The following is a 27756-nucleotide window of genomic DNA, read 5'->3' as shown; positions in this document are numbered from 1 at the left end:
CTGAACATGCCTCTGTTTTATTAGAACAAAGGAAATGGCTTATGAAAATATCCACTATGAGACCAAACAAACAGTTACCTCAACCCCTGACACTTGTGCAGAACGGGTCCCAGCCGCCGGAGCCCTTCACCCCGAATGTGGCATTCCTCTAGATCGAGGTGTTTTATTGTATCACAGAGTCCAATGACATGAGACAGGACCACACAGTCAATCGGGGTCAGTCGCAATCCACGAAATGAAAGTGTTTTCATGGATCCCACTGTGTTCTGAGCCAGTGCTCTATTCTGAGACTCAAACAGGTAGTGGAATTTGTTCAGGAGGTTCCTTTTCCCAGTTTCAGTCTCTGCGTTTCCAATCTGCCCTTCAACCTTCTCCTTCACCCAGTCAATCACTCGGCAGGTTGTGTGATGAAGAAACGGACCCAGAAACTCCTCCAGGGGTCGAGCTGACTGTGGGGAGGAGAGACCAGCAACAAAACGGAGAAATATCTCAAATCGCCCATCTTCCTCACTGTGGGCTTCACTGAGGAGTTTCCCAATCTCCCGGGGATCTGGAGTCAGGAATTGTGTGAGTGCAGCTACAAACTCTTGGATGGTGAGATGTGGGAATGTATAAACCACACTCTGGGCAGAATCATCTCTCTCCAAAAGTTCCATCAGGAACCCAGACAGGAACTGGGAAGATTGTAGATTGTACTCAATCAAATCTCCATTTCTAAACACAATCTTCTTCTTGGAGACTCCTGTGTAGGCCATCTCACCAAGCTTCAGTAACACATCACGGGGGTTTCCACTCTCTCGGCCATGGTTTTTCAGAATGTTGTAAATATAGTAGGAATATAGTTGGGTGATGGTCTTGGGAACTTGCTGCCGGTTCCTGTCTCTTTGTGTAAAGAAGGGACCCAGTGACAGAGCGAGGATCCAGCAGTAGGAAGGGTTGTAACACATGGTGTACAGGATCTCGTTCTCCTCCACGTGTTTGAAAACAGCTGCTGCCACCGTCTGATCTTCAAAAAACTTGTTGAAATATTTCTTCCGTTCATCACCAACAAATCCCAGGATTTCAGCCCAGACACTGATCTCAGCCTTTTCTAATAAATGTAATGCAGTGGGGCGGCTGGTCACTAGCACTGAACATCCTGGGAGCAGCTTGTGCTGTATTAAACTGTACACAATGTCAGACACTCCACACCGGAATTCGGGATCTGTGCACATGGACTGAGGTTCTGTATTTCTCCGATTGTCAGCAAAGTCAATCGTGTCCTTGAATTCATCCAAACCATCGAATATAAACAGCAATCCCTCTGGGTTCTTCCAGAGCTCTCCCAGAATATTCCCAAAGTAAGGATACTGATCCGATATCAGTTTCCTCAGGTTTATTCTACCGTTAATAGTGTTCAAATCCCGGAATTTAAAACTGAAGACAAATTGAAAGTGTGGGTATATTTTCCCAGTGGCCCAGTCATAAACAATCTTTTGAACCATTGTTGTTTTTCCAATTCCCGGGACTCCGCTCACTGCTGCTGAATTCCCAGATTTGGATTTTCTCTGGGAAAAGCTGCTCTGGAACAATTGATCAGGTCGGATTTTTTCCAGTTCTCTCCGGAGATGTTTCTCTCTCCATTTTTCATGGTCTCGGCCTCTTGCCAGCAGTTCATGTTCGACAAGTCTCCGATCTCGAACACTGGAAATAACCGTTAGCTCAGCGTATCGATCAACCAGCTGGAAAATCTTAACCTTCTCCTTTATGAGGATAGTGTTCACTCTCAGAGTTTCAGTTTGTACCCGGAGTGTCTCCTTGTGTTTCTGTTGGAGATCTTCAATCAGAGTAGAGAGAAAATGTGAGTTGCATTAAGACACTGTCTTTGCTGATTTGAGAGATTTATTTTACACTGTCAGTCAAGGTTTGAGTAGGATATAAAATTGAGTTATTGAAAACTTCGTTTGACAATGATTAATTTCCACTTAAAGTTTCAGATCGTCAATTAATTCTAATGTTCCTATAACATGCTGGGGGCGATTCTCCCAAAAAAAAGAATCTAAGTGTCGAATTTGTTTAAAAACTGGAGTAAATCATGCTGGAATTTTCAGTGGGAGTTTCAAAATGAATCTCCCACAATCTGTGCACAGCAGAGTGCACGAGCGTGAATCAGGTTGAAAATCAGTGGGCGGACCGTATTCCGGCTGGAGAGGCCGGCAGCATCGCGCTGAGCGGCCACTGTGAGTGATGATCTGTTAGCACAGAGATTGGCGCATACCTCGTGGCTCCACAATGGCAGCGGCCAGCATTTCTCCCCCTCTTACACAGTCCTGACGTCCTCTCCTCCCTCATCCCAACAGACTGATCCCACCGTAATCTTGACACCCCCCCCCCCCCCCCCCCAAAGCAGGCTGATCCCCCCTCCCCACCCTGATGGCCAGCCCCGATTGCTGTCCTCCCTCCCTCAGCTCGAATTCAGAGTGAAAGCGGGACTCCCCACCCTCGCTGATCACTCTCACAGGCTCGATCCCCCTTAGACCCTGAACCCTTGGTACTGCTCAATACCCAGGAGTGCCAAGATGTCCTGGACATTAGCACTTTGCCCCTTTGGCAGTGCCAGGGTCCCAGACTGGCAATGCCCAGGTTATCCCAGCCACCCCCAACCTCCTGGAGACCTCAATGTCATCCCCTTTACTCCAGCAGGGTCTGTTCAACAGCTCCCTGCAAATAGGAAGTTATATCAAACCCCTCCTGATGTGAGGTGGTGGTGGGGCGAGAGGGTCATGGGCCTGGAAATTTCAGTGCTGGGCTCGCTAATGACTCTTAAGCAGATTCAAATGCACATTGTAATAATTTATACAGCTCCACGCCGATCTCTCTGGCACAGAGCTGACGGTGCCTGAAATCCAGCTGCTGGAGACACATGCAGGCTATGGCCCCCAGCGGGGAGTCTATGAAACGGCTCTGCACCGGTCTCCTGCGCTATAAAAGCAGCACAGCGAGCTGGGAGAATCACCCCCATTGATTTTACAAAGGTGATGTTTTAACTCTGGTGGTTAATACTTTCCTCCCTGCCCTTATTATCAACATCTCATTGGTAGATCTTGATTATGTTGTTTCTTGGGAGCACTGAAGAGAGGCAGTGATTTGTAAGAGGAGAGCTTGTGGGTAAGTTAAAGCGATTTTTAAAATTAACTTTGCTAGTTTTTTTTTTTAATTTTTATTCTGGAAACCGGAAGTAGTTTGCAAAGGGACTTGGGTAGTTTTCTTTCCCTTACCATAAATTGGACTGTTCTCGGTGTGTGGAGCTGCAGTCCCTAAGGGACCAGGTTAAGGAACTGAAACTGCAGCTCAAGGACCTTTGTCTCATTAGAGAGAATGAGGAGATAATTGATAGGAGCTATCGGCAAGTGGTCACACCGGGGCAACGGGAAGGCGGCACGCGGGTAACGGTTAGGAAGGGGGAAGCTCACGTGATGGAGAGCACGCCGGTGGATGCCCCCCTTCAAAATAAGTACTCCTGTCTGAGTACTACTGGGGGGGACAGCTCACCTGGGGAATGAAGCGGTGGCCAGCTCTCTGGAGCTGAGCCAGTACTTCAAAGAAGTAAGAAAAAGAGCAGCAAGGCAGTGTTAATAGGGGACTCCATAGTGAGGGGATCAGACAGGCGTTTTTGCGGACGCAGACGGGAGTCGCGGATGGTGGTTTGTCTCCCTGGAGCTGGGATCCGGGATGTCTCTGGGCGGGTCCCAGACATCCTGAAAGGGGAGGGTGAGGAACTGGAGGTTGTGGTTCATATAGGTCCTGCTGACATAGGCAGGAAGAGGGAAGGGATCATGAAAAGGGATTATAGGGAATTAGGTAGACAGCTGAGAAAGAGGAATGCAAAGGTAGTAATCCCAGGATTGCTGCCTGCGCCACGGGAGAATGAGGGCAGGAATGGAATGAGGTGGAGGCTGAATGCATGGCTGAGGGACTGGAGCCAGGGGCAGGGATTCAGGTTCCTGGATCATTGGGACCTCTTTAGGGGCAGTTGCGACCTGTTCAGTAAAGACGGGTGGCACTTGAATCCCAGGGGGACCAATATCTTGACGGGAAGGTTGGCTAGGGCTACTGGGGGGGCTTTAAATTGGAAAGGTTGGGGGGAGGGAATAGAGATGAGGAGACAGAGCAAGGAGGTTAGCTCCCAGGTAGAGAAGGACTGTAGGCAGTATGAGAGGGAGGTTATACAGGTTATAACCTCCCTCTCATAGGGAGAAGGGAAGTGCCCAGGCCGAGGGTCTGAGGTGTGTCTATTTTAACGCCAGGAGTGTAGTGAACAAAGTAGATGAGCTTAGGGCGTGGATTGCTGCTTGGGAATGTGATGTGGGGGCCCATTACGGAGACTTGGATGTCTCAGGGACAGGACTGGGTACTTCAGGTGCTGGGATTCAGATGCTACAGGAAGGACAGGGAGGGGGCAAAAGAGGTGGCAGAGTGGCACTGTCGATCAGGGACAGTGTCGTGGCTGCAGAGAAGGAGGATGCCGTGGAGGGACTGTCTACGGAGTCTCTGTGGGTGGAAGTTAGGAACAGCAAAGGGTCGATAACTTTGCTGGGTGTTTTCTACAGGCTGCCCAATAGTGACAGGGAAGTTGAGGTACAGATAGGGAAACAGATTCTAGAGAGATGTTGTAATAACAGTTGTCGTGATGGGAGACTTTAATTTCCTAAACAGTGACTGGAATATCCCAAGGGTAAGGGGTTTGGATGGGGAGGAGTTTGTTAGGTGTGTTCAGGAAGGGTTTCCTGACACAGTACGTGGATAAGCCCATGAGAGGAGAGGCTGTACTTGACCTGGTGCTGGCGAATGAACCAGGACAGGTGATGGATCTCTCGGTGGGAGAGCATCTCAGGGATGGAGATCATAATTCTACCTCCTTCACAATAGCATTGGAAAGAGATAGGATCAGGCAGGCTAGGAAGGTGTTTGTCTGGAGTAAGGGGAAATATGATGACATCAGGCAGACAATTGGACGAGTAAACTGGAAGGAGGTTTTCTTGGGGGAAAGTACTGAAGGAAGGTGGCAGATATTCAAGGAATGTTTGACTGGAGCTCTGCACGACAACGTTCCAATGAGACAAGGAGGTTTTGGTGGGTCGCGTGAGCCATGGTGCACGAAGGTTGTGGTGAACCTGGTCAGGAAGAAAAGAAAGGTGTATAAAAGGTTCAGAGAGCTAAGAGATGTTAAGGATCTAGAGGAGTATAAGGCTTGTAGAAAGGAGCTTAAAAAGGAAATTAGGAGAGCCAGAAGGGGTCATGAGAAGGCCTTGGCGGGTAAGATTAAGGAGAATCCCAAGGCCTTCTACAAATATGTGAAGAGTAAAAGGATGAGAAAAGAAGGGATAGGACCTACAAAAGGTGAAGGGGGAAAAGTCTGTGTGGAACCGGAAGAAATGGCAGAGGTGCTTAATGAGTACTTTGCCTCGGTATTCACGGTGGAAAGTGATCTGGGAGGTTATACAGACTGAAAAGATTGAGTATGTGGATGTTAAGGAAGAGGATGTGTTGGAACTTTTAAATTCCATCAAGATAGACAAGTCGCAGGGACCGGATGGGATGTACCCCAGGTTACTGTGGGAGGTGAGGGAAGTGATTGCAGAGCCCCGGCGATGATCTTTGCATCGTCGATGGAGACAGGAGAGGTTCCGGAGGATTGCGGATGTGGTTCCTATTTTCAAGAAAGGGAACAGGGATAGCCCGGGAAATTACCGACCGGTGAGTGTGACCTCAGTGGTTGTTAAGTTGATGGAGATGCTTCTGAGGGACAAGATTTATGAGCATTTGGAGAAGTTTAGAATGATCAGAAATAGTCAGCACGGCTTTGTCAAGGGCAGGTCGTGCCTTACGGGCCTAGTTGAGTTCTTTGAAAATGTGACTGAACACATTGACGAAGGAAGAGCGGTGGACATGGTTTACATGGACTTCAGCAAGGCGCTTGATAAGGTCCCCCATGCAAGACTTCTTGAGAAGGTGAGAGGGCATGGGATCCAGGGGGCTTTGGCCTTGTGGATCCAGAACTGGCTTGCCTGCAGGAGGCAGAGTGTGGTTGTGGATGGGTCTTTTTCTGCATGGAGGTCGGTCACCAGTGGAGTGCCCCAGGTATCTGTTCTAGGACCCTTGCTGTTTGTTATTTTCATAAATGACCTGGATGAGGAAGTGGAGGGATGGGCTGGTAAGTTTGCCGATGATACGAAGGTTGGTGGTGTTGTGGATAGTCTGGAGGGATGTCAGAAGTTGCAGCGTGACATAGATAGGATGCAAGACTGGGCGGAGAAGTGGCAGATGGACTTCAACGCGGATAAATGTGTGGTGGTCCATTTTGGCAGGACCAACGGGATGCAGGAGTACAATATCAAGGGTAGGAGTCTTAGCTGGGTTGAAGAGCAGAAGGATCTTGGGGTCCATAGGACTCTTAAGTCGGCCTCGCAGGTGGAGGATGTGGTCAAGAAGGCGTATGGAGTACTGGCCTTCATTAATCGAGGGATTGCGTTTAGGAGTCGGGAGGTAATGCTGCAACTTTACAGGACCCTTGTCAGACCCCACTTCAAGTACTGTGTGCAGTTCTGGTCGCCTCACTACAGGAAGAAAGTGGAAGCTATGAGAGGGTGCAGAGGAGACTTACAAGGATGTCACCTGGATTGGGAGGCATGCCTAATGAGGATAAGTTGAGGGAGCTCGAAGAGAGACGAAGGTTGAGAGATGGCCTGATAGGAGGTTTATAAAATGTTGATGGGGTGGATTCTCGGAGGCTATTTCCCAGGGCTGAAATGGTCACTACGAGAGGACACAGGTTTAAAGTGCTGGGAAGCAAGTACAGCGGAGATGTTAGGGGAAAGTTTTTCAGAGGGTGGTGATTGAATGGAATCGGCTGCCGTCGGTGGTGGTAGAGGCAAACTCGCTGGGGTCTTTTAAAAGACTTCTGGATGAGTATATGGGACCTAATGGGATTGGGAGTTACAGATAGTTCTATGGTTTGGTAGGTATAGATGTGATCGGCGCAACTTGTGGGCCGAAGGGCCTGTTTGTGCTGTAGTGTTCTATATAGCAAGTCGACAGTCTGTGAACGTCGGAGCTCCTAACCTGCTGCAGAAATGGTAAGTGGGATATTAGACACTGTGTGGGAGCGGGAGAGACTGTAATTGTTCAGGAGTCTCACTGTTACTGTACTTAAACTTCAATAGGTTCTCTGTCATATTGTGTGTATTAGAAAAGGAACAGTTTTGAACATGTGAAGTTCTGCTATTCTATCAGGCTGTTACCGCATTAAACGAGTTATTGGGGAGCCGTTTGGCTCAGTTGGAGAGAAGCTTGATGTGGTTTATGTTCTAACAACAGCCTGGCGATCGATCCCTGTTCTTTCTAAGGTGAATTCAGGACCTCGCTCGTTGCCCTGCCCATGGTGGAGATATAACCTGCCTTTAGACAGAGAACTCAAAACGAAACCTTCCCGTTTTATAGTGTCAGTAATCACTAATTATACTTCAGGGATTGTACACACAGATTTAACAATTCTGCTTTCGTAACAGTCGAGCCACGACAACAACAAGAAACAGAACAACAAGCCACTTTACGAAGTGTAATATGAAAGCAGTAAACAAAGTTCATTTGAACTGTTTACCAATAATTTTAATGTTTTGATTCATTCTGTCTCCTGTTTCTTTGTAATGCAAAAATGTCACTTAGTTCTCACACTGACTTCAAACATAACCTCTGAATTAAAGGATTGCTGAGTAGACCAGTGTGCTCTCTTTCACTGCTATTCAGAAACAACCAGTAGATTTGCATCAAGCCCAGATATTCCCTTATCCTCAGATTTCTGCTTCAAATCAACATTCAATTGCACGAACATCAGTTAGTCTTATTTATCAAATATTTTTGATGGCAAATTCTGTTCTGTGAAATGGTAAGGTTCAATATTAATCATTTCTTCGCCTTTTTCCCCCTAAGCATTTCACCCGACATGGGGTAAATCAGAGCTTGCAATGTATACACTTAACAGCCTGTTGTATATTGTCTAGTGGATGATCCAAGGGAAAATGTAAGATATTCTTTCTGATCATTGGGAAAAGGGAGAGACGACTAACAACTCACATTCTACAATAAATAGATTGTGCTGGGATTTATTGAGAAATTGAGTCTACCAGTGGATTTGAGAATCCGGTGGGCATTGTCATTCTAGACTGTTAAGATTCCTCGCACAAAGTCATTGTGAGACAGTGTTATTGTTTCAGTGGAAATGAGAAAGTCTGGATTTGGAATGATCTTCAATGTCATGATTGAAACTTAACTGATTAAAAGATGTGGTTCAGTTTGCAGACATGTTACAAACGAGTTTCCCTGAGAATTAGTCCAACACACATTACTCTTAACGGTCCGCATTCATGAGGTGAACAAGATTGAACAAGCTCGGAGCAGTAATAGAGTATTAGCTGTACAGTAAATTTGCCAATGAAAATATTAATAGGATGATTAACACTGAAGAAAACGATCATATAAAAATGAGTGAGTGCAGCGAGAACACATGGGCAAACAGTGTTCCACTAAGATAAATGTGTCTCAAATGTAGTTGTTGAGGCAATGTTGAATAGGGACATCACTTATCAGGAATAATACAGAGACAGAGTGAGAGGAGAAAAGAGCTTGGTGTTACTGGGGGCAGCACAGTGATTAGCACTTCTGTCTCAAAGCGCCAGTGACCTGGGTTCAATCCCGGTGCTCAGGTGACTCTTTGTAGAGTCTGCACGTTCTCCCCATGTCTGCGTGGGCTTCCTCCAGATACTCCGGTTTCCTCCCACAGTCCAAAGATGTGCAGGCTAGGTTGACTGGCCATGGACAAATGTTTGCATACATCGGGCAGTTGTTTTACTTTGCATTCTGTAATGAAGTAAGTTCCTTTTCAATCTGGTTTCCCGAGTCATTACATTCAGCCAGCATTTATTGTCCATCCCTAATTCCCGTGAAAAGGTGCTCGTCAGCTGCCTTCTGGACCCGCTGCAGTCCACATGGTTTAGTTACACCCACAATACTGATACAGAGAGCGTTCCAGGATTTTGATCCAGTGACAATGATAGGTTTAAGGTACGGGATCAGAGGAGAGCTGGGTAGATGGGTACACAACTGGCTTGGCCACAGAACACAGTAAAAAGTCTGACAACACCAGGTTTTAGTCCAACCGATTTATTTGATAATACTCTCAAGCTTTCAAGGTTTCCCTCTTCGTCAGGTGAATGGAGAGTTCTGGCCTCAGACAGAGCATATAAAGCACAGACAGTTTACAGATTACTGATTAGAATGCGAATCCTTACACCTAACCTGCTGTTCAAGACCTGAAGTGGCTGACAATGTGAGTGAAAGGAGCACTGATCACAGGTTACAGAGATGTGTATTGTCTCCAGACAGTACAGAAAGTGAGGTTTTGCAAACCCAGGCAAGTCACGGCGGTTACAGATAGTGCGACATGAACCCAAGATCCCTGTTGAGACCGTCCCCATGTGTGCGGAACTTGGCTATCAGTCTCTGTTCAGCGACTCTGCGCTGTCGTGTATGCCCATGACCACTGAAGTGCATTCAGCCTCTGACCTTCGGGTAAGCATTCTCCAAGGCGGCCTTCACGACACACGACAGCGTAGAGTCGCTGAACAGAGACTGATAGCCAAGTTCCGCACACATGAGGACGGTCTCAACAGGGATCTTGGGTTCATGTCGCACTATCTGTAACCCCCGTGACTTGCCTGGGTTTGCAAAACCTCACCTTCTGTACTGTCTGGAGACAATACACATCTCTGTAACCTGTGATCAGTGCTCCTTCCACTCACATTGTCAGCCACTTCAGGTCTTGAACAGCAGGTTAGGTGTAAGGATTCGCATTCTAATCAGTAATCTCTAAACTGTCTGTGCTTTATATGCTCTGTCTGAGGCCAGAACTCTCCATTCACCTGACGAAGAGGGAAACCTCGAAAGCTTGAGAGTATTATCAAATAAACCGGTTGGACTAAAACCTGGTGTTGTCAGACTTTTTAAACTGTGTTTACGCCAGTCCAACGCTGGCATTCCCACATCTTGGCCACAGAAGACAGACAATAGCAGCAGAGGGGTGCTTTCATGAATGGGAGTCTGGGACTAGCGATATTCCACAGGGATCAGATCTGGGACCTTTGTTATTCATAGTATATATTAATGATCTGGAGGAACAAGTAGTTTGCCTGATTAGTAAGTTGGCAGGCGACGCAAAAATTGGTGGAGTTGCAGATAGTGAAGAGGATTTTCAGAGGATACAACAAAATATACTCCTATTGGAGACTCGGATGGAGAAATGGCAGATGAGTTTAATCCGGATAACTGTGAGATAATGCATTTTGGAAAGTCCGACGCATATCGGAATTACACAGAAAATGGTAGAACCTTTGGAATACTGACAGTCAGAAAGATCTAGGTGTACATGTCCACCGATCACTGAAAGTGGCAAAGCAGAGGGATAAGGTAGTCAATAAAGCATACGGCATGTTTGTCTTTATTTTTTGGGTCATTGAGTATAAAAATTGGCACGTTATACTGCAGCTGTACAGAAACTTAGGCCTCATTTAGAATATTGTGTACAATCCTGGTCACCACACTACCAGAGGATGTGAATGCTTTGGAGAGGGTACAGAAGAGGTTGACCAGGACGTCAACTGGTCAGGAGGGTATTAGCTATGAGCAGAGGTTGGATAAACTGGATTTGTCCTCACTGGAACAACGGAGGTTGAGCAGTGGCCTGATCGAAGTCTACAAGATTATGAGCGGCATGGACAGAGTGCATGGTCAGATGCTCTTTCCTGGGGTAGAAAAGTCAAGTACTCAGGAACATAGGTTTAAGGTGCGTGGGGAGAAGTTTAGAACAGATGTGTGAGATAAGTTTTTACAGAGAGTGGTGAATGTCTGGGACGTGCTGTCTGGGGAGGTGGTGGGAACAGATACGATAGCAGCATTTAAGAACATAAGAAATAGGAGCAGGAGTAGGCCATCTAGCCCTTCGAGCCTGCCCCGCCATTCAATAAGATCATGGCTGATCTGTTGTGGCTCAGTTCCACTTTCCCGCCCTCTCCCCATAACCCTTAATCCCCTCTCTTATCAAGAACCCATCAACCCACGTCTTAAAAATATTTAGCGAGGCAGCCTCCACCACTTCAACGGGCAGAGAATTCCAGAGATTCACCACCCTTTGAGTGAAGAAGTTCCTCCTCAACTCCGTTCTAAACCGCCTCCCCTTTATCTTGAGGCTGTGCCCCCTAGTCCTACTGTCTTTTTTGAGCGGGAAGAGTCTCTCCACCTCTATCCTATCCATCCCATTCATCATCTTATACGTCTCAATGAGATCTCCCCTCATTCTTCTAAACTCTAACGAGTACAAGCCTAGTTTATTCAGCCTCTCCTCATAGCTCAATCCTCTCAACTCCGGTATCAGCCTAGTAAACCTCCTCTGCACTCCCTCCAGGGCCAAAATATCCTTGCGCAGGTGCGGCGCCCAAAACTGCACACAGTATTCCAGCTGCGGCCTCACCAATGCCCTATACAGCTGCAGCAAGACCTCCCTACTTTTATATTCAATCCCCCTCGCTATGAAGGCCAGCATCCCATTCGCCTTCCTGACCACCTGCTGCACCTGCAAGCTGGGTTTTTGCGACTCATGCACAAGGACCCCGAGGTCCCTCTGCACCGTCGCCTGCTGCAGTTTTTCGCCACGTAAGTAATAGTCCTTCCTACCAAAGTGGACCACCTCACACTTGCCAACATTAAATTCCATTTGCCATTTCCTGGCCCATTCGCCCAGCCTATCTAGATCCTTCTGCAGACTCTCCACACCCTCCGCACAATTTGCCTTTCCCCCAATCTTGGTGTCATCAGCAAATTTCGACACCCTGCACTCGGTTCCCTCCTCCAGATCATCTATATAAATGGTAAATAGCTGAGGCCCCAGCACCGACCCCTGGGGCACCCCACTAGTCACCAACCGCCAATCCGAATAGCACCCATTGACCCCCACTCTCTGCCTCCTATTTGACAACCAATCCTCTATCCACGCTAACACCCTACCCCCAACTCCATGTCCCCTGACCTTCTGCAATAACCTCTTGAGAGGTACCTTGTCAAACGCCTTCTGAAAATCCAGAAAGTAACTAGATGAATACATGAATAGGATGGGAATGGAGGATACGGACTCCCTATGTGCAGACGGTTTTAGTTTAGACAGACATCATGATCAGCACAGGCTTGGAGGGCCAAAGGGCCTGTTCCTGTGTTGGATTTTACTTTGTTTTTGAACAGACAGATATTTCCAAGTCAGGGTGGTGAGTAACTTGCAGGAAAACAGTGGTGTGTCCCTGTGACTGCTGCCCTTGATCTTCTGGATGGCAGCAGCCTTGAGTTTGGAAAGTGCTATCTAAGCAGCCTTGCTGTGTTTGGCAGTGCATCTTGCAGATGGTAAAACCTGCTGCATTTTTGGTTGGTGGTGGAGGGGATAATTTTTGTGGGCGGGTATTAATCAAACAGTCTACTTTAAACTGATATGTGAGGAATTCCACGTGTGTCGTTGAGCTGCACTTTACCCAGGGTGAGGGCAGAGAATCCCATCACACTTCTGACTTTTACCTTGTGGATGGTGGAAAGTTTTCGGGGAGTAAGAGATGATTTTCACACTGTAGAATTCTTAGCAGCTGATCTGTTCTTGTAGTCACACTATTTATATATCTAATCCAGTTCAGTTTCTGGTTAAGGGTAACCCTCAGGTTGCTGATAGTGGGGGATACAGCAAACAGTAATGACATCGATTGTCAAGGGGCAACGGTTGAATCCACTCTTGTTGGAGATAGTTACAGCTTGGCACTTGTCTGGTGTGAAATTTACACACAACCTTGTCAGATCAAACCTAGATTTTGTCGAGAACTTGCTGCATTTGGACCTGAACGGCTTCAGTATCTGAGGAGTTATCAATGTTACAGAACATTGTACAGTCATCAGTGGACATCTCCGTTTATGAACACTGAGCCCTGGTGATCTGGGTTTGGCTTAATGGGCCATCTGGAATTTTGCTACTCACTAATTGTGAGAGTTTACAGTGGGAATGATTTCTCAGGTGCAGCAAAACCTTCACACCTGGCTCAAGGCCCAACTCTTTACTGTGAGCCTAGAACTTAAGAATAGGGGCCGGAAGAGGCCATCCGGTCTCTCAAGCTTGCTCTTCAATTCAATAAGATCATGGTTGATTTTTTTTCACGGACTCAGCCCCACTTACCCACCTGCTCACCGTATCACTTAATTCCTTTACCGTTCAAAAATGTATCTATCCTTGCCTTAAAAACATTCAATGAGGTAGCCTCAACTGCTTCACTCGGCAGGGAATTCCACAGATTCATAACCCTTTGTGTGAAGAAGTTCCTCCTTAACTCAATCTTAAATCTGCTCCCTCTTATCTTGAGGCTATGCCCCTAGTTCTAGTTTTACCTGCCAGTGGAAACAACTTCCCAGCTTCTATCTTATCGATTCCCTTCATTATCTTATATGTTTCTATAAGGTCTCCCCTCATTCTTCTGAATTCCAATGAATATAGCCCCAGTCTACTCAGTCTCTCCTCAAAAGCCAACCCTCTCATCTCCAGAATCAACCTAGTGAATCTCCTCTGCACCCCCTCCAGCGTCAGTATATCCTTTCACAAGTAAGGAGAGCAAAACTGTACACAGTACTCCAGGTGTGGCCTCACCAGCATCCTATACAGCTGCAACATAACCTCGCTGTTTTTAAACTCCATCCGTCTATCAATGAAAGACAAAATTCCATTTGAGTTCCTAATTCCCTGCTACACCTATTAACAAATGACACCCAGGTCCCTCTGCACAGCAGCATGCTGCAATTGTTAACCATTTGAATAATAGTCTATTTTGCTGTTATTCCTACCAAAATGGGTGACCTCACATTTACCAACATTGTACTCCATCTTGCCAGACACTCGCCCATTCACTTAGACTATCTATATCCCTTTGTAGACACTCAGCGTCCTCTGCACACTTTTCTCTGCTACTCATCTTTGTGTCATCTGCCAATTTTGACACACTACACTTGGTTGCCAACTCTAAATCAATGTAAATCATAAACAATTGTGGTTCCAACACTGAGATACACCACTAGTCACCAACCAGAAAACACCCATTTACCCCCTCTCTTTGCTTTCTGTTAGTTAGAACACCCAGGCACACAGGAGCTCTGTACTGAGATTCACACAGTACCGGGTTTCGGCCAGGTGTGTACAAGACTTCAGAATTAATAGCAATTAACAGCAGGGTTAATTGAAAAGATGCAATGGTCACACATTTTTGGAAAAGAAAACGACAGATGATATGAATTGTAATTTGAAGCAATGTATGGTTGAGTAGTAATGATAAAACCGAATCATGCTCTACCCAATTTCCACAGTCTTTAATTTTCAATATCCCAGAGTTTCACAATCTCTTAAAAAAGGCTCCAGTCATTCAGATTCTCAGAAGTGAAATAGTTTATAATCTCCATTTCCTCTCTTACCTTTCAGCTGACTGGATAATTCAGATAAACCACGTGCGATGTCCATATAATCAATTGGATCAGCACCTGTTTAAATAAATGAACTTCCATGAAATCAGCTCTATGTAACATTACAGTGATATCGACAGTGTTTAAATGTGAAATTGAATTCACTGTGATTTTACCGTACCAAGCTCCTGTATTTCTTTCAGTATTTTATTCAGCTTTGGGACTCCGTGACACATTCTCACAAAGGATTCCCACATCACCCTTCGAGCCCGAGATCCTTTTCCCATCACCAGACGGAGGAGAAGTTTGGAACTGTCCGCCCGGTTTCCCTTATCCACGAGCTCAGTGACTTTCTATGAAGAATAATAATGAAGAATAATGAGATACAGAATGAAAGATAAACACTGAGAATGAGAAGGAAAGGATCTGCTCAGTGATGGGATTTCCCAGTTGTTTTCAGCTCAGAAATCAGTCACTGGGCTGGGTCCTGATCCATTCAAATCTCGTTCCAATCATTAACAATAAACAAATGTGAATAAACTAAACTAGAAATCACGTGATTCGTTGTCTGTCCTTCAGTGTCCAACATGATGGGATGGCACATTGGCACAGTGGTTAGTGCTGCTGCTTCACAGCTCCAGGGACCTGTATTTGATTCCTGGCTTAGGTCACTGTGTGTGGAGTCTGCACATTCTCCTCATGTCTGTGTGGGTTTCCTCCAGATGCTCCGGTTTCCTCCCACAGTCCAAAGATGTGCAGGTTAGCTTGATTGGCCATGCTAAAATTGCTCCTTAGTGTCCTGAGATACGTAGGTTAGAAGGATTAGCGGTTAAATGTGTAGAGATGGGGGGTAGGGCCAGGGTGGGATTGTGGTCAGTGCAGACTCGATGGGCAGAATGGCCTCTTTCTGCACTGTCGGGTTTCTATGATTCTATGTCATTCGATTACTGATTGACAACATGATCCACTTTTTCCACACACTTAAATCTGGATGAGATGTGGCTATGTTTTTTTTTCCAAACCCCTCTTCCTGAAACGGTGGTAGGAACGGAGAGGGGGATGGCGTCTTGGTAAGCAAGGAGTTATGGGTATCGTTGGATAGACAGTCTGCAGAGTGGAGACTACAATCAAATCAGACATGATATTTATTAAAACGCGGGACAGACTCGAGGGGCTGAATAGCCTACTCCTAGTCACACAGTGGTTACCATTGCTGTCTCACAGGTTTGATCCCGGCCTTGGGTGACTGGTGGTGTGGAGTTTGCACATTCTTCCCATGTCTGGGTTTCCTGCAGGTGCTCCTGTTTCCACTGTCTAAAGATGGGCCTGGGTAAACTGCTCTTTCAAAGAGTTGGTGCAGAATGATGGGTCTCCTTATGGACTGCAGGGATTCCTACTCTCCATGTATAAGTAAATTAAACAGCAGCGAATCAGAACTCAGACGGAGGGAAATAATGAGTCTGATCCTTAAGTTATTGAAATGGAAGCAATGTTAAAATGAAATTTGACTGACAAATTGGCACTGACTAATTCAAATACCGACTGCTAATTTAGGTCAGGAGAATGAGCCACTGACAATGGTGAAAAATCTAATGTAAACTTTACCACTCAGTAACTCAAATTACAGAAACAAAACATTTTTCATTTTCAAATTACTGGTTTGAAATCTCGGTAAAGAGGAGAGGGGAGATAGATAGGATTTGAGAGATAGTAACACAGTTACAAGTGGGGTGTGAAGGAGGGGCTGGGCAAGATGTCAGAGTCATTTAATGGAGAATTTCTTCACAGGGTCACCACTGGAATCCTCCATGTAGGATCAAATACTGTAGATTGATCTTTCTATATCCAGGCTCTAATCTGCCTTGCGGAGACTAGAAAACTCTCCAAATGATTTACTGTCATCACGACCTGATGCAATGCTGATAAAGGAGACAGGCTTGTGGGCAATGGGAGGTGACTCAGTGAATTGGCCATTTGGGTTCCAGACTGGTGCTGTACAATATTTGTAGTTTTTCGAGGAAGTGACGAAGACGATTGATGAGGATAGGGCAGTGGATGTTGTCGATATGGACTTCAGTAAGGCCTTTGACAAGGTCCCTCATGGCAGACTGGTGCAAAAGGTGAAGTTGCATGGGATCAGAGGTGAGCTGGCAAGGTGGATACAAAACTGGGTCGGTCAAAGAAGACAGAGGATTAGCAGTGGAAGGGTACGTTTCTGAATTGAGGGCTGTGACAACTGACGGTAGTCAGAAATCAGTGCTGGGACCTTTGCTAATATATATATATATATATATATATATATATAAATAAAAATGATTTGGAGGAAAATGTAACTGGTTTGATTAGTAAGTTTACTGACGAGACAAAGGTTGATGGATTTGTGGATAGCGATGAGGAACAGAGAATACAGCAGGATATCGATCGGTTGGAGACTTGGGCGGAGAGGTGGTAGATGGAGTTTAAACTGGACAAGTGTGAGGTAATGCATTTTGATGGGTTTGATGTCTAATACAGAAAGGAAATACACAGTAAATGGCAGAACCCTTAAGAGTATTGATAAGCAAAGGGATCTGAGTGCACAGGTCACTGAAAGTGGCAATGCAGATGGAGAAGGTAATCAAGGCAGCATCGGCACGCTGGCCTTCATCGCCTGGGGCACTGAGTTTAAAAATTGGCAAGTCATGTTATAGAACCTTAGTTGGAATATTGTGTTAAATTCTGGTTGCCACACTACCAGAAGGATATGGAGGTTTTGGAGAGGGTTCAGAAAAGATTTACCAGGATGTTGCCTGGTGTGAAGGGCATTAGCTATGAGGAAAGGTTGGAGAAACTTTCTTCTCACTGAAGTGATGGAGGTTGAGTGGCGATCTGATAGAAGTTTACAAGGTTATGAGGAGCATGAACAGAGTGGATCATCAGAAGCTGTTTTTCCCAGGATGAAGAGTCAATTGCTAGGGGGCACAGGTTTACGGTACGAGGGGCAAGGTTTAAAGGAGATGTACAAGGCAAGTTTTTTAAACAGAGGGTGGTGGGTGCCTGGAACTCCCTGTTGGGGGAAGGTAGTGGAAGCAGATACGATAGTGGCTTTAAGGGACATCTTGACAAATACATGAATAGGATGGGAACGAAGGGTTATGGTGCCCGGAACCATAGACGGATTTAGTTAAGTCAGGCAGCATGGTCGGTGCAGGCTTGGAGGGCTGAAGGGCCTTTTCCTGTTCATTTGTTCTTTGGGGGTAGCCATTTACCAGTAATTCTATAATTATGAGGGCAGCCTTTGTTGTGGTAATGTGATTCCCTTGTATATCTCTGACTCTGGAAGAAGGAATAGCACCATGGTACGGTCAGGTATTGGCCATGGTTTCTTCACTAGGCAGCACACATTTTACCGATTTCTGTAATTTCACCTTGGCTGTGCCCTTTGGCAGTATTTGTAATAATTTATTGTCTGGCATCCGCAGCTCTCTGGCATATGTTCCCTAACACTCTTAGGGTCATCACTGCCTTTCGTTGATGGTCTTTTAAAGTTCCAGTCTTGCAAAGGGTCCTTTAACACCTGGTTTACACAAGCCCTCTCTATTAAAGACTGTTTACACAATGACACTCTCCCCAGTTGGATGACTTTGCTGCCTGATGCCCCTTGTAGTTCCTGAGCACCTCTGACATTAGGTTATTGGAATTATTTGTTGTAAATCCAGACTGAGTTATACCAACAGCTTCTTTTGTCTAGTTAGGTTATTGATGCTGCAGACCAATCTATATCACCACAATTCATCTCGAGGCAGCATGACTTCACAAATGTTCTGCTAATTTTCATCATCCAGACAGGAATTGGGTGACAGGTTCCCTACAGGTTTCTCAGCCACGTTGAAGTGGTATCTCTGGAGTGTAACAGAGGGATTCGGGTCATGGAGGTTTTCCCCCCGGTCTACTAGTTCATCAATAGTTTAAGTCAGGAACATGCAGCAAGGTCAAACTTTTTAAATCATACTGAATGTCAGGGCCTTGCATGCTCTCAACAATATTACATTTGTTTTCATCTCCTTCAATGTTGCTAACATGAAATTAGTAATGCATGCACTCTGTACACTCTTATCATAGGGCTCAGGTTTCACAAAAACAAACATATTTCCTTTTCATTACTGAAGCTACTTGATGAATGGTGGTCGTCCGCAGAGGCGAGTCCTCATCACCAATGCAGTAAGCCTCCAAATCCACTTTCCCATCACCAGAAACCATTTATTGAAAATCAAAAGGAAGAGCAGCAATCACGACATACAGCAAGCAAGTCTGTATCCCAGTACCAGCAGTCCAGCTAAAGATACTGCTCAAGCAGGAAGTTTGTACTTCAAAAAGCTAACAGGAGATTTAATGACCATCTCCCATGTCCTTTATGGCCATCATAACACTCGTCTACACAACTCAATGAACCAGGACTCGGCCTCTGGTTTGATTATAATGGTGGAGTGATGGATGTGTGATGTTATTATCGAATAGATTGAGGTGATCAGCAATGCTGTACCTGATAAATCTATTACATTTCACAGGGGCATAGCATTGCGCAACACCACACTCACTCCTCAGTTTAAAGAAGGAACTTCATCTCTAACACAGACTGTGCGCTGAGAAAACAAACACTGTCATGAACAAGTGAATCTGCCACAAGTTCAGTCTGGATAGTTCAGTCAGTAATCGTGCTGCCAAGACATCCTTGATTGGAGAAATTAAGCTGCTTTGCCTCTTTTTCTAGACCATTTCAGAGGACAATGAGTAGTCAAACGCATTTGTGTGTGTCTGGATTCACGAACAGGCCAGCTTGAGTCAGGACAGCAGGTTTCCTCAGCTAAACTCACAGGTAAGATGTCTGAAGATTCAAGGGTGGCAAATGTTGTGCCTTTGTTTAAGATGATCTTATAGAGATCTTTGAGGCATACAAGACAGGGTAGAAGCAGAGAGATTTCCACTTAGAAAGGAAACAAGAACTAGAGGGCACAGCCTCAAAATAAGGGGGAGTCAATTTAGAAGAGTTGAGGAGGAACTTCTTCTCCCAGAGGGTGGTGAATCTTTGGAATTCTCTGCCCATTGAAACAGTGGAGGCTACCTCATTAAATGTGTTTTAGTCACAGGTAGATTGATTTCTGACCAATAAGGGAATTAAGGGTTATGGGAAGCAGGTGGGTAAGTGGAACTGAACCACTATCAGACCAGCCATGACCTTACTGAAGGGTGGGGCAGGCTCGAGGGGCTAGATGGCCTACTCCTGCTCCTATTTCTTATGTTCTTAAGGGCTGCAGGGAAAAGTCTGGGAACTACAGGCCAGTGACCCTCAATTTGTAGTGGGTACATAGAACATTACAGCGCAGAACAGGCCCTTCGGCCCACGATGTTGCACCGACCAGTTAAAAAACAATGACCCTCTAACCTAAAGCAATCCCTTTCCATCCATAAACCTATCCACGGATTTCTTAAACACCCCCAAACTAGGCGCATTTACAACTGCAGCAGGCAGGGCATTCCAATCCCTCACCACCCTCTGGGTAAAGAACCTACCCCTGACATCCGTCCTATAACTAACCCCCCTTAATTTAAAGCCATGCCCCCTCGTGCTAGCTTTCTCCATCTGAGGAAAAAGGCTATCACTGTCCACCCTATCTAAACCTCTAATCATCTTATATGTTTCAATAAGATCCCCTCTTAGCCGCCTTCTTTCTAACGAAAACAACCCCAAATCCCTCAGTCTCTCCTCATAGGACCTCCCCTCCATACCAGGCAGCATCCTGGTAAACCTCCTCTGCACCCTCTCCAAAGCCTCCACATCCTTCCTGTAATGTGGGGACCAGAACTGCACACAGTACTCCAAGTGCAGCCGCACCAGAGTGGTGTACAGTTGCAACATGACGCTGCAACTCCTAAATTCAATCCCCCTACCAATAAACGCCAAGACACCGTATGCCTTCTTAACAACCTTATCTGCTTGATTCCCAACTTTCAGGGATCTATGTACACATACACCTAGATCCCTCTGCTCATCCACACTATTCAGAGTCCTCCCATTAGCCCTATACTCGACACATCTGTTATTCCTGCCAAAGTGAATTACCTCACACTTCTCCGCATTAAACTCCATCCGCCACCTCTCGGCCCAGCTCTGCAACCTGTCCAAGACTCCCTGCAAACTATGACACCCTTCCTCACTATCTACCACACCTCCGACTTTGGTGTCATCAGCAAATTTACTAATCCACCCAACTATACCCTCTTCCAGATCATTAATAAAAATTACAAACAGCAGTGGCCCCAAAACAGATCCCTGAGGCACACCACTCGTAACTGAACTCCATGACGAATACTTACCATCAACCACCACCCTCTGTCTCCTATCTGCTAGCCAATTCCTGATCCAATTACCTAGATTACCCCCAATCCCATACATCTGCATTTTCTGCAGAAGCCTACCATGGTGAACCTTATCAAACGCCTTACTAAAAATCCATATATACCACGTCAACTGCCTTACCCCCATCCACCTCTTTGGTCACTTCCTCAAAAAACTCAATAAGGTTAGTAAGGCATGACCTACCTGCTACAAAACCATGCTGACTATCTCCAATCAATTCATTACTCTCCAAATAACTATAAATCCTATCCCTAATAATTTTTTCTAAAACCTTGCCCACAACAGAAGTAAGACTCACCGGTCTATAATTCCCGGGGAAGTCTCTGTTCTCCTTCTTAAACAATGGGACAACATTCGCTATCCTCCAATCTTCCGGCACTATAACTGAGACCAACGACGACCTGAAGATCAGAGCCAGAGGCTCTGCAATCGCCTCTCTTGCCTCCCAGAGAATCCTAGGATAAATCCCGTCCAGCCCAGGGGACTTATCTATTTTCAAACCCTCAAGAATATCCAGCACATCCCCCCTATCAACTGCAATACTGTCTAGTTTACACCCCTGTAACCCAGTGTTCTCCTCAGCTACATTTATGTCCCCCTGCTTGAACACCGAAGAGAAATATTGGTTCAATGCCTCTCCAATCTCTTCCGGTTCCACACACAACTTCCCTCTGCTGTCTGTAACTGGCCCTAATCTTGCCCTAACCAACCTTCTGTTCTTGACATACCTATAGAACGCCTTAGGATTCTCCTTAATCCTATCAGCCAAAGTCTTCTCATGTCCTCTTTTAGCCCTTCTTAACTCACTCTAACTCCCTCCTAGCCAATCTAAAGCTTTCTAGTGCACTACCTGAGCCCTCAAGTCTCATCCGAACATAAGCCTCCTTTTTCTTTTTAACCAGCGAATCAACTTTTTTAGTGCACCACGGTTCCCTTGCTCGACCATTTCCTCCTTGCCTGACAGGGACATACCTATCAAGGACTCGCAGTAGCTGCTCCTTGAAAAAACTCCACATTTCGGACGTTCCCAGTCCCTGCAGTCTCCTAGTCCAACCTATGCTTCCTAATTCTCTCCTAATAGCCTCATAATTTACCCTTCCCCCAGCTAAAACTACTGACCCGAGGTTCATGCCTATCCCTTTCCATCACTAAGGTGAACGTAACCGAATTGTGGTCACTATCACCAAAATGCACACCAACTTCCAAGTCTAGCACCTGGTCTGGCTCATTTCCCAGCATCAAATCCAATATAGCCTCACCTCTAGCTGGCCTATCTACATAAAAAAACCTTCCTGCACGCTTTGTACAAAAACTGACCCCTCTAACGAGCTAGAGCTATAGCAATTCCAATCAATATTAGTAAAGTTAAAGTCCCCCATAACAATTACCCTATTACTTTCACTCCTAACCAGGATCGTCTCCGCAATCCTTTCCTCAACCTCTCTAGAACTTTTAGGAGGTCTATAAAAGACTCCCAACCGGGTGACCTCTCCTCTCCTATTTCTAATCTCTGCCCATACTACCTCAACAGACAAGTCCTCATCAAACTTCCTCTCTGACACTGTGATACAATCCTTGTATCACAAGGGTAAGTTGTTATAAGGTATTTTGAGAGACAGGATCTACAGGTATTTAGACACGCAATGACTGATAGGGGAGTCAGCATGGTTTTGTGTGAGTGGAAAATCATGTCTCTCAAATTTGACTGAGTTTTTTTGAAGGGGTAACCAAGAAGGTTGTCGCCAAATGGGCCAGCTAAAATGGAGTTTTGTAAAGCACTCTGGGACAATTGGGCAAGAAACTAAACTGTCAGGCTGCAATTTAAAGACAGAGACAAACAGGCTGCAACCCTAACGAGTGAATAAACAGGATATAGGTCATCTCCAGGATGAAAGGGACTTTACAGTCACACTGGCTTGTTTCATCTCCAGGATGGGTTGCGTATCAGACATAAGGGCTTTGTGAATCCTTATTTAGGAGGGAGGTATGTGACCTATGTACCTCCAACACCTACAGACATGCCTGCTGGGGTCACACCCAGAGATCAGTGTGGTAGTACCTGCTTGGACTCTTCTCAATCAGGGGAATTATGTCCTGATCAATTGATTAGCAATGGCCAAAAAAGGGGTGTGAAACCAAATGGGGTATAAAAGGGTGCTGCACAACCAGGAATCTCTCTCTGACCCCACAAATGAGCTACAACAATGGGGAACATTGCCAGTGACAACCAGCACAAGGAGAGCCACCACACCCGAGAAAGAAGGAAGACAGACCAGAGCCAGAATGCCAGACTACGCAGATGACTACTGAGACCAGTGCACAGATAAAGGCCAATATCTGCTTGGGTACTTGCCAGTCACACAAAGTGAAGTCAAGGTCTTGTATTGGACTTGAATTCTAGTATTTTCATTAAGATAACTTATTGTTGATTGGGTGGGTTTAAATAAATACTGGTTGTACTAATAAGACGTCTACTCATAGTTATTTGCCCACTGTATAAGGGTTAAAACAGACTGAGCAGCAGGCAACAAGGTAGATAAGGGGAGTGCAGTTGGTGTTGTTGATATGGACTTTAGCAAGATCTTTGACAAGGTACCACATGGTAGGTTGTTGCATAAGGTTAAATCTCACGGGATCCAGGATGAGGTATCTAAATGCACACAATTGGCTTGATGACAGAAGACAGTAGTTGTATAGGGTTGATTTCCAAACTGGAAGTTTGATTTTCCCCTCAGTCCATTAGTTCATCAATAGTTTAATTCAGGGACATGCAGCAAGGTCAAACTTTTTAAATCGTACTGAATGTCAGGGCCTCGCATGCTCTCAACAATATTACATTTGCTTTTCATCTCCTTCAATGTTGCTAACATGAAATTAGTAATGCATGCTCTCTGTACACTGTTATCATAGGGCTCAGGTTTCCCAAAAAACAAACATATTTACTTTTCATTACTGAAGCTACTTGATGAATGGCAGTCATCTGTAGAGGGGACTCCTCATTGCCAATGCAGTAAGCCTCCAAATCCACTTTCCTGTCACCAGAAACCATTTATTGAAAATCAAAAGGAAGAGCCACAATCACAACTTACAGTCCAGTTAAAGCCCGTGCTCAAGCAGGAAGTTTGTATTTCAAAAAACCGCCAGAGAGATCTAATGACCATCTCCCGTATCCTTTATGGCCGTCGTAACACTTGTCTACACAACTCATTGAACCAGGGCTAAGCCTCTGGTTTGATTATAATGGTGGAGTGACGGATGTGTCATGCTATTATCGAATAGATTGAGGTGATGTGCCTCAGGGATCAGTGCTGGGTCTCATGTTATTTGTCATTCATATTAATGATTTGGATGAGAATTTAGTAGGCACGGTTAGTCAGTTTGCAGACGATACCAAGATTGGTGGCAAGGCGGAGACAGTTATCTAGCATTACAACAGGATCTTGATCAAGTGGGCCAGTGGGCTGACAAATGGCAGATGGAGATAATTTAGATAAATACAAGGTGATGCATTTTGGTAGATCGAATCAGTTAATGGTAGGACGTTGGTGAGAGTTACAGAATAAAGAGATCTAGGTGCACAAGCTCATAGCTCCTTGAAAGTGGACAGAGTGGTGAAGAAGGCATTGGCATGCTTGGTTTCATCGATCAGAACATTGAGTACGGGAGTTGGGACGTCTTGTTGAAGTTGTACAAGACATTGGTAAGGCCACACTTAGTGTCCAGTTCTAGTCACCTGATTATAGAAAGTATATTATCAAACTAGAAAGAGTGCAGAAAAGACTTACTAGGATGCTACTGGGTCTTAATGGTTTGAGTTGCAAGGAGAGGCTGGAAGACTGGGACTTTTATCTTTGGAGCTTAGAAGGCTGAGGGGTGATCTTATAGAGGTCTATAAAAGAGAGGTGCACAGATCAGCGAGATAGTCAACATTTTTTCCCAAAGGTAGGGGAGACTAAACTAGAGCTAATAGGTTTAAGGAGAGAGGAGAGAGATACAAAAAGGGTCCAGAGGGTATTTTTTTTCCCACACAGGATGGTGGCTATCTGGAACAAGCTGCCAGATGTAGTGGTAGAGGCAGGTACAACTTTGTCTTTAAAAAAGCATTGAGAGAATTATGAGACAGGTATAGAGGGATATGGGACAAATAGGGTAATTGGGACTAGCTTTGGCGTTTAAAAATGACTCTATAAAAGGGCCCTAGCAAAACAAATTGATGTTAACAAAAATTGAATATTAATGTACAAACTGCCACAGTGAAATCAAAGTACGTTTCATGGTGTTTTAAAGCTCTGATCTCTCGAGGGCTTCCTTAACACAAGTACCCCAATGGATTTCGAGACCAGATCTCCAATTTGTATATCCAGTAATCTCCCAATAAGCTTTGGGGCGAGCGCAGCCGAGCTGCTGTCCCCGGGTGTGGGGCGAGCGCAGATGAGCTGAGTATCCAAAAGGATCTCCAGATCCCCAAATTCCCAACCTCTGAGGTTTCCCTCTCCTCATACCTGGGTCTGGTATAGACTTACAGACAGGAATATTATTAATCAATTATTATTAGTCCATTATCAATGCAGCATGTGATTCCGTGTATGCCAGAAGATTATCTGGGCAGAACCTGTTCTTTTACCATCATTTGTCAATATATCCTGAAAGTTTTGCACTGATTGAAATAATTCATTCTGTGTTCCTCTCACTTACCCGATGTTCTTGTCCAGTGAAAATCCTCTTGTTTGTTAACAATAAGCTGACTCCATCCACTCTTCCTTCCATCGCCTGCTCTAGTCTGTCCCGGTAGAATTTTGTCAATTTGAACAGTTGGTAATCATCACAGTTTGTCAGGAACTCAGGGATTGTGGAGTTTGGATCTGTGAACACAAATGGAGAAAAAGAAACTTGTCAATGAGTTTCTATGTTGTTACACTTCACTTTACAAGAAGCAACTGAAGCCCCCCCCCCGTGAACCATATTATCAGACACCTGGGAACACAGAAACATTCAGTGAAAGTATATTTGACCTTACCCCTGTAACAAACTTAGCCCCAAATCCATGAACATCCATTGTTAAGAGGCTATTGATTCCAAATATAAAAATCAACATTTTGTTTTAAATTGTTCACTGGATGTGGGGGTTGCTGGTAAGGTCTGAATTTGTTTACTTTCCTAAATTGCCATTGGAGGGGAACTTAGTGGTCTTCCCATATATCTGCTGCCCTTGTCCCTCAAGGGTGACAGAGGTCATGGATTGTGAAATGTTGAAGGAGCTTTGGTGGGTTGCCGCAGTTCCTCCTGTAAATGACGCATATTCCTATCACCGTGCATATATTGCACTGGAAGGGAATGGTTCAATCAAGCAGACTCACCATGGATTCATGAAGGGGAAGTCTTGTGTGACGAATTTACTGGATTTTTATGAAAATGTGACTAGTGCAGTTGACAGAGGGGAACTGGTGGATGTGGTGTTTTTAGATTTCCAGAAGGCGTTTGATAAGGTGCCTCGCAAAAGGTTGCTGCAGAAGATTAGGATACACCAAGTGGGGGGTAAAGTGTTAGCATGGATTGAGGATTGGCTGTCTAATAGAAAGTAAAGAGTTGGAATAAATGGGTGCTTTTCTGGTAGGCAGTTGGTGACTAGTGGCATGCTGCAGGGATCGGTGCTGGGGCCTCAACTGTTTACCATGTACATAGATGATCTGGAGGAGGGGGCTGAGTGTAGGGTAACAAAGCTTGATGACACGAAGATGAGTGGGAAAGTGAATCGTGTGGAGGACGCATAAAGTCTGCAGAGAGATTTGGATAGGCTGTGAATGGACAAGGACCTGGCAGATGGAGTGTAACGTTGGCAAATGTGAGGTTTCACTTTGGAAGAAATAATAGTAAAATGGAATATTACTTAGTGAAAAATTACAACATGCTACTATGCAGAGGGACCTGGGGGTCCTTGTGCACGAATCGCAAAAACTCAGTCTGGTGATCAAGAAGGCGAATGGAATGTTGGCCTTTATAGCGAGGGGGATAGAATATAAAAGCAGGGAGGTCTTGCTGCAACTGTACAGGGCACTGGTGAGGCTGCAGCTGGAGTACTGTGTGCAGTTTTGGTCCCCTTATTTGCAAAAGGATATACTGACTTTGGAGGGAATACAGAGAAGGTTCACCAGGCTGATGCCAGAGATGAGGGGGTTAGCTGATGAGGAGAGATTGTTTAGATTGGGCCTGTACTCGTTGGATCTTAGAGACATAAGATAATGAAGGGGATAGACAGGATAGAGGTAGAGATTCTTTCCACTTAGAAAGGAAACCAGAACTAGATGGCACAGCCTCAAAATAAGGGGCGGGGAGAGGTGATGGTGCCAGCTTAGAACAGAGTTGAGGAGGAACTTCTCTCAGAAGGTAGTGAATCTCTGGAATTCTCTGCCCATTGAAGTGTGGAGGCTACCTCGCTAAATATATTTAAGTCACGGGTAGGTAGGCTTCTGATAGACAAGGGAATTAAAGGTTATGGGGAGAAAGCAGGAAAGTGGAACTGATCCACTTCAGATCAGCCATGATCTTATTGAATGGCAGGGCAGGCTCGAAGGGCTAGATGGCCTACTCCTGCTCCTATTTCTTATGTTCTTATGCATTGGAGGCTAAGGGAGTGAGGTGCTGTTCAATTGGGCTATCTGTCCCTCTGCAACAGGAACAAGAACTGTATCCAGGCATGGGCAGATAAGTGGCAGGTAACATTAACACCAGACAACTGCCACACAATGAGCATTGCCAACAGCGGAGAATCTAATCATCTCATGGCATTCAACAAAATTATC

At 45.3% G+C, this 27756-nt stretch overlaps 1 protein-coding gene across 5 annotated transcripts in view; it reads right to left on the bottom strand.

The window, feature by feature from the left end:
• Window positions 1-27756, bottom strand: part of LOC145337643 (NACHT, LRR and PYD domains-containing protein 3-like) — an 84186-nt gene that overhangs the window by 33558 nt on the left and 22872 nt on the right. For all 5 annotated transcript variants that reach the window (XM_080182458.1, XM_080182456.1, XM_080182460.1 and 2 more), the window contains 4 exons: window positions 25652-25818; window positions 14741-14912; window positions 14572-14637; window positions 79-1816 (listed from right to left, as the gene is read on the bottom strand). In XM_080182458.1, coding sequence (XP_080038584.1) covers window positions 79-1816; window positions 14572-14637; window positions 14741-14912; window positions 25652-25818 — 2143 coding nt within the window. The remainder of the gene's footprint in view (window positions 1-78; window positions 1817-14571; window positions 14638-14740; window positions 14913-25651; window positions 25819-27756) is intronic.

Source organism: Carcharhinus amblyrhynchos, unplaced genomic scaffold (assembly GCF_965287045.1).
Source record: "Carcharhinus amblyrhynchos unplaced genomic scaffold, sCarAmb.v2.hapA scaffold_55, whole genome shotgun sequence".
Taxonomy (NCBI): Eukaryota; Metazoa; Chordata; class Chondrichthyes; order Carcharhiniformes; family Carcharhinidae; genus Carcharhinus; species Carcharhinus amblyrhynchos.
Note: the sequence above shows the minus strand (reverse complement) of the source record. Positions and strands in the feature narration are given on the sequence as shown.